Genomic DNA, 11,648 nt, shown 5'->3' on the forward strand with positions numbered 1-11,648 from the left:
AAACTGAAGCGTGAAAGAAAAGAAAATGAAATTACGGACAATAAATATAAAAATGAGTAAGCATCCAAGGACAATAACATTTAATAATATATTTCTTTCTTTGTTGATATCATGAATTTAAAGGATGAAATTAAAAGGTAAAGGGTGATAAAATTCACTTTTTTGCTGAAAGCAGTGAACTAGGGACAGTCTATAGCACTGTGTACAGAGGTCAGCTGTGAGAGAGAGAGAGAGAGAGAGAGAGGAGGTGGAGCTCAGTAAAACCTCCCACTACAGATTCATGATACCCCCCCCCACACACATACTACCAGTGTACCAGTCCACACACTACCGGAAACTCGGACTGAATTTGACAGACTAGGGATACTACGACTAATCCAATTATTATTGTTACTAACACTAACTCAGGACTAACTAGTGCTACTACTAATAATCAGCATGGCATATTGGTGGAGTTTCTCGGCTGAGACGTGGGCTCTGATCGTGATCCTCATCAGTCTCATCCTGCTGTAAGTGCTGTCTCACATTTCACTTTATCTCACTGTTACAGACAGAAAATAATGAAGTTTGGAAAAGTTTCTACACCCTCAGGACTGAGTGAGTGCGACAAAGAAGACCAGAATTCAGGGACTGAGTTATAACCTCTTAAATAAAACCACGTCTGTCCTTTAGATCATTTATACACAACTATTTAATTCTGTTAAAACTTCTTTTATTCATTTTTTATTTTGTCTCTCCTTATTGTTTGTTACATTCTCTTTAGTAACTTTTTAGGAATTTATCCCCAGATTTTTAGTGACTTTGATTCACAGACCAATTACACACACACACACACACACACACACACACACACACACAGACACACACACACACACACACACACACAGACACACACACACACACACACACACACACAGACACACACACAGACACACACACACACACACACACACACACACACACACACACACAGACACACACACACAGACACACACACACACACACACAGACACACACACACAGACACACACACACAGACACACACACACACACACACACACAGACACACACAGACACACACAGACACACACAGACACACACAGACACACACACACACACACACACACACACACACACACACACACACACACACACAGCTGTTCAACAGTTTGTGATCACTAGGGAATTTCCTTGTTTTCCTGCACTGGGGCCTCCCTCTCTCTCCTTCTGTTCTGGTTAGAACCAGTTTGCACTGTTCTATGAAGGGAGAAGTCCACAGCATAGTAAGATAAGATCTTACAAAGAACGTTCCAACGACATTTTACATTTTTTTATTGCTCCGTTAATCAGTACCGCAGTGTTCAGCTCTGCTACCGCAACTGCAGAAGAGTTTTATACATACACAGGTGTGAAAAAATGCTGTAAAGTAAGAATGTTTCCAAAAACAAAAGTGTTCATTGTTTATTTTTATCAATTAACAAAATAGAAAGTAAAGTTCACCAGAAGAGAAATTCAAATTAAATCAATATTTGGTGTGACCTGCAAAACCTACCTGCCATCATCAGTTCTTCTAAATGCACATGCACACAGTTTTTGAAGGAATTCAGCAGGTAGGTTGTTCCAAACATCTTGGAGAACTAAGCATAGATCCTCTGTGGATGTAGGCTGCTTCACATTCTCCTTTCTCTTCATGTAATCCCAGACAGACTGGATGATGATGAGATCAGGGCTCTGTGGGGGACAAACCATCACTTCCAGGACTCCTTGTTCTTCTCTACACTAAAGATAGTTCTTAATGACATTATTTGTATGTTTGGGATCGTTGTCCTGCTGAAGAATAAATTTTGGGCCAATCAGACACCTCTCTGATAGTGCTGCATGCTGGATAAGTAACTGCCTGGATTTCTCTGCATTGAGGACACAAATAATCCTGACTAAATTTTGCAGAAATGCAGCTCCAAACCTCCAGGACACTCATTACTGTTCCTCTCTCCAGCCCTTCGGTGAACATCCTGCCTCCTGCTACAGACAAATATCTCACACTGCGACTCATCACACCATTTTTCTGTCCCTCAGTTCCTGTGTTTTTGTGTGTAGTTGAGTCTCTTAGCCTTGTTTCCACATCAGAGGTCTGGCTTTTTGGCTGCAATTCTTCCATGAAAACTACATCTGACCAGATTTCACCGAACAGTAGATGGGTGTACTGGTCCCACTGGTTTCCCTTAGTTCTTTGCTGATGGCTATGCTGGACATCTTCTGATGTGGAAGGGAAGTGAGCGTGATGTGTCCTTCATCTGCTGCATTATGTTTCCTTGGTGCACTGTGTCAAGCACATCCTGAAACCCTAGTCTTTGAGATCGATTCCTGTGAGAGACCATGCTGATACAGTAGAACTGCCTTGTGCCATGTTGCTGTGGTCAGTCTGGATATGGTGTATGACTTGTGACATAAAACTGACTTGCAGAACCTCACCTTAGTACAAAGCTTGTTTGTTCCTCAACCAGGTTTAAGCTCCTACACTGCTGCTTCTGTTTTACTTTTTGACTGTGTTTCAACCTACACATGAAATCATGATCATTAGCACCTGTTTGGTATAATTGGTTAATCAGACACCTGACTCTGATCCTACAAAATCTCTGACTTTGTGGAGAGTCGCCACACCAAATATTGATTTGATTTAGATTTCTCTTCTGTTTGCTTACTTTGCATTTTGTAAATTAATAAAAATAAACAATTAAAATATAAATTTTTAAAAGCATTCTTACTTTACAACATTTCTTCATACCTGCCTTAAAGTTTTGCTAGCAGGATTTTTAACCTCCACCTCACTGTGTTTTCCTCTTTATAATGTTATAGTATAAACTGTCTTCCTGTGTTCTGTCCTTCTCAGGTATGGGTACTGGCCTTATGGTCTCTTTAAGCGTTTGGGAGTTCCTGGTCCTAAACCCATACCATTTTTAGGAACCATGTTAGAATATCGTAAGGTGAGTTTATTTTATTTTGTAAACATCGTCCTATAAAAATGACATTATATAATAAACTCAGTGTGAGAGTTATTTACAGAATATCTTTCTCTGATTTTCAGGGAATGCACACTTTTGATCTGGAGTGTTTTCAGAAGTACGGCAAGATTTGGGGGTGAGTGTGTTACAGTCTGGATTTAGTGATACAGTGAGAGACACAGCTCACGGAGAACGCTAACATTCAGTAAGGTGTTTAACAGGTCTGATGCTGGGAAAATAACGTTCCTGCACGGTCACACAACGTTTCAGCTAACTTTATAAAAGTTAGTTTTAATGTTTGTACAATTAAAAATCAAATGTTCCCAGAACAACAACAGTGAAGAAAACTCAGATTAAATGATCCAATAACCAAAAGATCCTAAAATCATAACAGTCATAAAACCAAACCTTCATTTGATCTAAAATCGTTAGCTGGGGTTCGGGTGAGGGTTTAGTCGGCTAAGAGAGAGCCTGATCAGAATGTTGGGGAACGCTGAAAATGTTGTATAACGTTCCAGCGATGTTCTTCATAGGTGGGATACGATCACCGTCACTCACACTGCAGTCTCTGTAATTTTGAAAGTTAGAAACAAATAAATGTAATTGCACTTTAACCGATTTTACTGTAATAGTACATGACTACCAGCAACTATGTAATTTAATCACACCTCACTGTTATGTAGCACTTCCATGCTGAGACCCTAATGTGGCTTTTCTTGAGTAGTTATAGTAGTACCATTCCACACACACATTATACTCATTCATTTTCACTTCACCATCTTCACAAAGATCTTCTAACTCATTTATTGACCACATTTCATTTACTTCATATCAGTGCCATCACACTCCACCTAGCTTCTGACTAGAGCTCATTTCTGGTTGTATAAAAGGTTTGTAATGTCCAATCAGTACCAGTTTACCAGTTTTTATTAACTCGGTGCTAATGGTATCATGCCACACATAATGGACAGTAACCACTTAGTTCATGTTACTGTGTCCGTTCTTCACATAATGATTTGTATCAGTCTTTATCAAACTTCTGAATAGTCTTTCAGTGGAATCTTACAGAAACAAAAGTCAGATAAAGCAGATATATCTCAAGCATCTGTGGGGTTAATCAGCGCATATTGCACTGTCTATAGGTTGATGTCAGGGTGTTTGCATGAAGTGAGTTCATGTGAGTCCCCAACACATGATGAACAGGCTGACCAAATGACTCTCTCTCTCTCTCTGTGACCTGCATGGCTGTCACGTCTTGAATGGCATTTCCAGTAGCCTCTGTACCAGAAACATTATTGTCTGTGATAGTTTGCACTGGTGTATCCCCCCTAAACTCCTCTGATTCTGATTATTAAGACTGATGTACCTATTCTGGGGTAATCGGGTGTGAAACGTCTTTGTGGTGGTGATAATGAGTCCACAGGCACAGTAATTTTCCTCCTCATCTGAGCTCTTTGATGCCTTTAGATGTTTTGTTTCTTGTAGTCTCTTTGTATTTGTAATGTTTGTGGATCTCAACCTTCTGAATATTTTTTCTGCTGCAGTTTTATCTGAATTGTTAGATAGGCTTGGGCAAACTTAGTGAAGTTGTCAATAATCACTAAAATATAGTCTATACCCTGCCCTGATGTATTCACTGTAAAGATGTCTATGGAAGTCGAAAGGTGCAGTTACAGATACTTGACACATGGGGGCTCTCCCCTACACTTTTTCTAATTGTTGAATTGACACATTTGCATTCCAGGCCAGAAAATCTTGATTTAGCAAGGTGTAAGACCCGCTCTACTCCCAAGTGACCCATTTCATAGTGCAGGTACAATTTGAACAGAGCTTGCAGTTTCATGTTTTAGTAATTTCTCTTGGGAAATATATAGTCTTTTCCATTCCCATAACAGTTTGCAGTTTCCCTGTTCACAGTTGCTTATCTTTTGCAGTTTCCATGTTTCCCAGACTTCTTCATCTGAAGTACATAGGACATGACAGGGTCCTGCAACTGTGCCTGTAGTAGCTCATGTGGTGTTACCTTCATGTCAGGCTCTACAGTTATCTCTTGGATCCATAGGCTGTAGATAATACCTGAGATCCAGTCCACGTCACACTGATTCTGTGTTTCCACTGCACTGAATATTACACTTAATGCTCCAGGAGAACATACTCTGTTGAAGCAGGCCAGCTCAGATACTCAGTGATGTCCAGTTGCATTCAGTTTAGCCGTACTTAGGATATAAGTCACAGGGTTATCACTATATACTGTTACTAAGGAAGCATAGAACATGTAGTCCCTAAACCTGTCTCTAAGCACTCAAGCCTCCCTGAAATCAGTCTGCATTTTTCTGCTGGTGTCATTGTTTGAGAGCGATACCCTATAACTCTCAGTCTGCCTTCCTGTCTCTGATACAGGACTGCTCCCAGTCCCTCTTCCAAAGCATCAATATGCTAAATGAAAGTTTCCTCAAGTCATTATGGGTAGGGTAGTCAGGGCATCAATTAATGATTTAAAGTGTCTGTCCACACTATTTTCTGGAGTGGGGGAAGCTGTCCTACCTTGGCTAGCCGGGAGTTGGGCTTTGACTCAGGATTTTGGCTGATCTGCTCAGAGGCATTTTGCATGACAAGAGAAGTCTTGCATGTAACTCATATAGTACCCGAGAAATCTGAGAAGTTTGCACAGCTCTTTAATGTTTTCAGAGATGTTGTTTTAAGGTGATTGCACTATGGCTATTTTCATTACCAACCGTCTTGTAGCGTTTAGCTGAAATCAATTTCCCACATAGTGCACCACGTTCTTAAACAGGCCACATTTGTCTGGCCAGAGCTTAATTCCCCAGGCATTCTGTTTTAAAATGAGTCTCACATCCTCAACATGCTGTGAGGATGTCTTTCAGTCTCTCCTCCATACTACACTGGAAAGCTGAGGGTCCATTTGTGAGGCCGAACGGAATCCAGTTCCATTCATACAGTTCCATTCCATCCCCAGGAGGTCATGAAGCCTGTGAATTTTCTGGCTTCCTCCCGAATGCTACCTTGATGGTATGTATGCTTTGCTTTGTCTTGGTCCAGTACACCAAGCATTTCCACCAAGACCTAGAAAAAACAATGAAATGGGTCAGTATCATGCTAGCTAGACTTCAACTGTTAGCTTAGCTACCTAACTGGTTTGTCTGCACCGCTTCACACATTTCTCTTTACTGTGGTTTTCTGAGTTAGAAAGTCTTTCTCCATGGAATAATGTGATCTCTGTGGAACCTCTAAATTGTTACGCCACTCAAACTGCAAGGCCACAGTGGTGTAAAACAAATTAACTTCAATTTTAGTGCTTCATTAGCAAAACCTCACTTTACTGGTGATAAAAAACCACATACAGGCCTCTACTCTCTGACTCTTCAAAAGAGCACTCCCTGCCCCCCCACCCCATGTGGTTACACTGTGAATTCAATAAATGTGTAACTGAACACAAGAATAAAAACAATATAAAGGAAAGGAATTATTAATCTAAGGGAACCGAGGAGTATTATAACCAAAAACATTTCTTTCTTGCCAAGTGCCACATTACACAGGAACTAACATTACACGCTCTGTGTTTATCTATTGTCAGATAAACACTAATAGTAGTTATTATGAGTAAATGTTCCTACAACGTTCCAGGAACGGAACATGAACTTTTTTATAAAACATTCTGATGAGGTTTACTGTTTGCTGAGAGCTTTTTAGGAAACACAAACCTAATATGGTCTAAACGTTATATAAATGCTAGTTTTATTTGCTAATTACTGTTTACTTAGTTAGCATGTGGGTCATAACATAGCAAATAACCCCTTATAAGATGTTGTATCAGTTCAGCTGGACACAGTGTGTTGATTTATACAGAGTGTTACTCTCGCTAACTCTAACTGCTAACAGGCTAATGGTTTAATGTTTCTGTTTAATGCTGCAGCTGGTAAATCTGATGTGATGTCAGAGGTCTGATGTTTGTCATGTTAATTACAGTATATATGACGTGAGACAGCCGGTCCTCTGTGTCATGGACACAGAGATCATCAAAACTGTTCTGATTAAAGAGTGTTACTCTCTCTTCACCAACCGCAGAGTGAGACACACACACACACACACACACACACTTAATACTGACTTGTGGGGTCAGAGGGGGAGGGGGGCATAGAGACAGACATGGTAAGAAAGACAGGACAACATACAGAGACACAGACAGATGGAGAGACAGAGGGATAGATAAAGTGATTGTCAGATAGCGAGAAGAGAGACACAGGCTAACAGACAGACACACAGACATGTCAGGAGAGACAGACAGATGGAGAGACAGTTAGAGAAAGCCACGGTAAATTAATTAATTTTCTTAAGTGATGAATTACAAAATGATAAATAATACTTTTGTCAAATGTGTCCTTTTAGCAGCTGAAATCCACACTGATTAGAATTACTGCTAATAACATCAAATTTCAGACTAATAGTGTATTTTTCATTTCACTCAGAATTTCTTTGTTAATGGTCCTCTGCATGATGCATTGACCTTTGTTGCGGACGAGGACTGGAAGAGAATCAGGAGTGTTCTCTCTCCATCATTCACCAGCGGAAGACTGAAGGAGGTGTGTGTGTGTGTGTGTGTGTGTGTGTGTGTGAGTGTGTGTGTGTTTTAATGTTTCTTTTAATAATTAAACACACACATTGACTTACTCTTGATGATAACATTAACAGCTGATGTTCTTTCTGTTTCTCAGATGTTTGGAATCATGAAGTCACATTCTCACTCTTTGGTTAAAAATCTGCAGAAGGTGTCTGAGCGAGGAGAATCAGCAGATATTAAAGAGTAAATCATTAAACTCAACACAGCTGTGTGTGTGTGTGTGTGTGTGTGTGTGTGTTTATTTCCCAAATTTCTGCATGTTTCTTTGATCTGATGATGGTTTTTGGTCATTTTAGGTTTTTTGGAGCATACAGTATGGATGTGGTGACGAGCACAGCGTTTAGTGTCGATATCGACTCCCTGAACAACCCCAAAGATCCGTTCGTGACCAACGTCCAGAAAATGCTGACTTGTAACTACCTACACCCTCTGATAATTGCTTCAGGTAATTTACTGACATTTTGATTTTTGACACTTAAATTTTACATTTACATTTGCTGTGTTTCTGCCGTTATTTAATGTTCTTTGTTTCCCAATCAGCTATGTTCCCCTTTATTGCTCCGGTGGTGGAAAAAATGGATTTTGGGTTTTTCCCGACTGCAGTGACTGATTTCTTTTACGCCTCACTGCAAAAGATCAAGTCTGAGCGTGTGGCCAAGGATAATAAGGTACAACCTAAAAAAACTTAAATTGCTCTATTCACTTTAGATGTTATTGAGGTTTAACTGTTTGTTGTCTCTGACTTTCTGCAGAAACGAGTGGACTTCATGCAGCTGATGATCGATTCTCAGAAATCAGAAACAGACGATCTGAACAACAAAGAGACAAACAAAGGTATTTTCCTCTAATAAAAGTCTCTTTGACACTAAAATGATGAGGTTTTGTACGTCTTTAATGTGTGTGTGTGTGTGTGTGTGTGTGATGTCTGAAGGTCTGAATGATCATGAGATTCTGTCCCAATCTATGACCCTTATCTTTGCTGGTTATGAGACGAGCAGCAGCACTCTATCATTTCTTTTCTACAATCTGGCCAGTAATCCAGAGGCAATGAAGAAACTCCAGAAAGAAATCGATGAAACCTTCCCTAATAAGGTGATTCACTTATATTTATATTAAAGCTTTTATATAAAATTAAGATCTATCATTTTGTAAACACCCTTATCCAGAGTTACAATTTTTCTCAATTTATATTATTACCTGAGCAATTGAGGGGTTTGCTCAGGGGTCCAGGAGTCATAGCTTGGTGGACCTGGGATTTGAACTCACAACCTTCTGATCACTAGGCCAACGACCAAGCTACCACATCTGGTATAGTGCTATCATTATAAATCTATAGAGGGGTCTACATAAAGTCTGGGACTAGGGTCTACACAATGTTTGGTATGGAGTCTACATGAAGTTTGGATCAGGGGTCTACATAAAGTCTGGGACGGTTGTCTACAGAGAGATCAAGACAGAGGTCAGAGAGATTAAGACAATAGTTTACAGAAAGACTGATTCAGGGGTGTACATAAAGTCTAAGACAGGGGTGTACAAGGGTCTAAATGGAGAGAGAGACAGGTGTCCATACCAAGTCTGAGACAGAGGTCTACACAAATAATCAGTGGATGAGACAGAGACAAGGTTCAACAAATATTCTGAGGCAGGGATCTAAAAGGAGACTTCTACACAAAGAATGAGATAATGGTCGACAAATACACCATGATATGGGTCTACATAGAGACCAAGACAGAGATCAGCAATGTGACTAAGATAGGTCTATACAGAGACCAGGGTCAGTTTTTGACAAGGCAAAAATTTGTTTTTTCTTTTGTTTTTCAGGCTGAAGTTGATTATGATACAGTGATGAACATGGATTATCTGGATGCTACTTTGAACGAGTCAATGAGGTTGTACCCGGTCCTCTTTCGTCTGGAAAGAATCTGCAAGAAAACAGTTGAAATAAATGGCCTTACCATCCCAAAGGACACTGTAGTCTTGATCCCCACATATACCTTACATAGAGACCCTGAATTTTGGCCTGACCCAGAGACCTTCAACCCTGAGAGGTACGATGGAATCTATCTTGCACTATGATAGGACACTTATTAATCTATGTTACCTTCACTCAAATATAGAGTTTTGCCTGCACAAAGGGCCAGTGTCTTAATCAGTTGGAATCAGGTGTGGCTTCTGCTCTGTTGGAATGAAAACCTGCACCCACACGGCCCTTTGTGGATAAGATTTGACACTCCTGATCTAGACAAATAAAATCATGATTATTATCTGTAAAGGACAGAAACCCACCTGGTCCCTGTGTAAATCTTCAGATAGACACCATCATAATAGGGCTTTCTGATCTAATTCTTGGTGTGTATCTTCCATGTTGTTTCAGGTTCACTAAGGAGAACAAGGAGAGCATCGAGCAGTATGCCTACATGCCGTTTGGTTTAGGACCCAGGAACTGCATCGGGATGAGGTTTGCCCTTGTGGCCATGAAGCTGGCTGTTGTTGAGATACTGCAGAGATTCGACATCAGTCTTTCTGAGGAGACGAAGGTCAGGATCTTCAATCACTAATGATCTAACCATGTAAAGATAATGTGACTAACACTAGTAATATCTAATACTAACATAAAACAGCATTAAGTACCACATTAAAAGGCTATCAATTTCCTTTCTTTACTTTTTATACTTGGTGTAGTTAAATGTTCTTAATTTTCTCATCTTCTAATCAGGTTCCTCTGAAGATGAACAACAGTGGCTTTCTGTCTTCTAAAGAGCCCATCAAAATCATATTCACACCTCGGAAAATGACATTCCTGCAAGAGCAGCCACATTAACGCATAGATATTCAAAGGTTCTGCTTCGTTTTACTGCATTTCTGATTTTTAAAAGTTTTTATAAGACTGATCCCTGTTTATCATTAATGCCAGTAAAGTAGAATTGTTAATGCTGAACATATTTTTCATATTTTACATCTTAATGAAGGCATTCAAAAATCCTACAGAAGATTTCAGTTAAGTGAAAGTAAGGTTTTATTTTACTATGTGTAATATATATATATATATATAGTGCATTCACTGTAGTCTTACATTAAAGGTGTAACTGTCAGATTTTTTTTTTATTATCTTTATGTTAATAAGCACTGCAACTAACAGAATTGAAGCATGCAAATAATTTCCATCTAATTAACTTGAGAGGTCCTTCAAGAATGTTCTGCTTGAGTGTACAACAGATCCTGTCCATTAACTACTTACTTTCCATTAAATTAACTGTCATGCTCAGGTACTTGTTCAGTCTCTGGTCATTTAGATACTGGACTTCTGCAGCTCTTTACTGGCAGGTCTGCCTATGAATGCAATTCGTCCACTGCAAATGATCCAAAATGTAGCTGTGTGACTTGTTTTTAACCTGCCTAAGTTCTCCCACACCACCCCACTGCTGCTCCTCCACTGGCTTCTGGGGTCTGGTAGTTGCATCAGATCCAAAACACTGAGGCTTGCCTACAAGGCCAAGAATGGACCTGCTCCATCTGACCTCAAAGCTCTTATTACGCCTCGCACTGCACCTCGCTCGCTCAGGTCCACTAGCACTGCTCCACTATTCCACCATCTCTCCGGGTAAAAGGTTGGTCTACATCTAGACTCTTCTCTGTTCTGGCACCGAGGTGGTGGAATGAACTTCCCCTAGATGTCCGAACAGCCGAGTCACTGACCGTCTTCAAACGATGGGTGAAGACCTACCTCTTCCTGAAACACTTAAACTAGCTCTTATTTTTCCCTGTTTGTCTTATGTATTTTTTAAAAATACACAAGACAAAATAAATACAAAAGTGCTGTATTTCCTACTATCTCAGTTTTAATGCTGATGGTATCCTAAGTCTGTGATCCGTTTAACCTGTGTTGATGTTTCATTGATAGAGACTTCAAAGCACTGTTGAATGTCGCTCTGGATGTCAGCAAAATGCCAGAAATGTAAATGTAATTGTGAAATGTATGTTTATTAATAAAAATACACATACTATAG

The 11,648-nt window shown here is 39.8% G+C and overlaps 1 protein-coding gene across 4 annotated transcripts; it reads left to right on the forward strand.

Annotated features, from left to right (window-relative positions):
• Positions 1 to 301: 301 nt before the first annotated feature.
• LOC131346965 (cytochrome P450 3A56-like) lies at positions 302 to 11,648 on the forward strand. 4 transcript variants are annotated; one of them, XM_058380776.1, is made up of 13 exons: positions 302 to 509; positions 2,891 to 2,984; positions 3,086 to 3,138; positions 5,876 to 6,032; positions 7,490 to 7,603; positions 7,736 to 7,824; positions 7,938 to 8,086; positions 8,182 to 8,309; positions 8,394 to 8,475; positions 8,573 to 8,733; positions 9,463 to 9,689; positions 10,016 to 10,178; positions 10,358 to 11,648. In XM_058380776.1, exons 1-13 carry the CDS (start codon positions 439 to 441, stop codon positions 10,460 to 10,462), a joined length of 1,593 nt encoding a protein of 530 aa, XP_058236759.1. In that variant the 5' UTR covers positions 302 to 438; the 3' UTR covers positions 10,463 to 11,648. The 4 variants fall into 4 exon arrangements, with proteins under 4 accessions (XP_058236759.1, XP_058236760.1, XP_058236762.1 ...); XM_058380777.1 differs by having other exon boundaries at positions 5,888 to 6,032; XM_058380779.1 differs by lacking the exon at positions 5,876 to 6,032 and adding an exon at positions 6,990 to 7,089 and having other exon boundaries at positions 303 to 509; positions 10,358 to 11,647.

Source organism: Hemibagrus wyckioides, linkage group LG26 (assembly GCF_019097595.1).
Source record: "Hemibagrus wyckioides isolate EC202008001 linkage group LG26, SWU_Hwy_1.0, whole genome shotgun sequence".
Lineage (NCBI taxonomy): Eukaryota > Metazoa > Chordata > Actinopteri > Siluriformes > Bagridae > Hemibagrus > Hemibagrus wyckioides.

What these genes read in the sequence shown, in the direction of transcription:
- LOC131346965 (XM_058380776.1), top strand. Translation starts at nt 439, where the DNA reads ATGGCATATTGGTGGAGTTTCTCGGCTGAGACGTGGGCTCTGATCGTG. An exon ending in GAGACCTTCAACCCTGAGAG is followed by an intron (nt 9,690 to 10,015) that starts GTACGATGGAAT and finishes ATGTTGTTTCAG; the next exon opens with GTTCACTAAGGAGAACAAGG. An exon ending in GTCTTTCTGAGGAGACGAAG is followed by an intron (nt 10,179 to 10,357) that starts GTCAGGATCTTC and finishes TCTTCTAATCAG; the next exon opens with GTTCCTCTGAAGATGAACAA.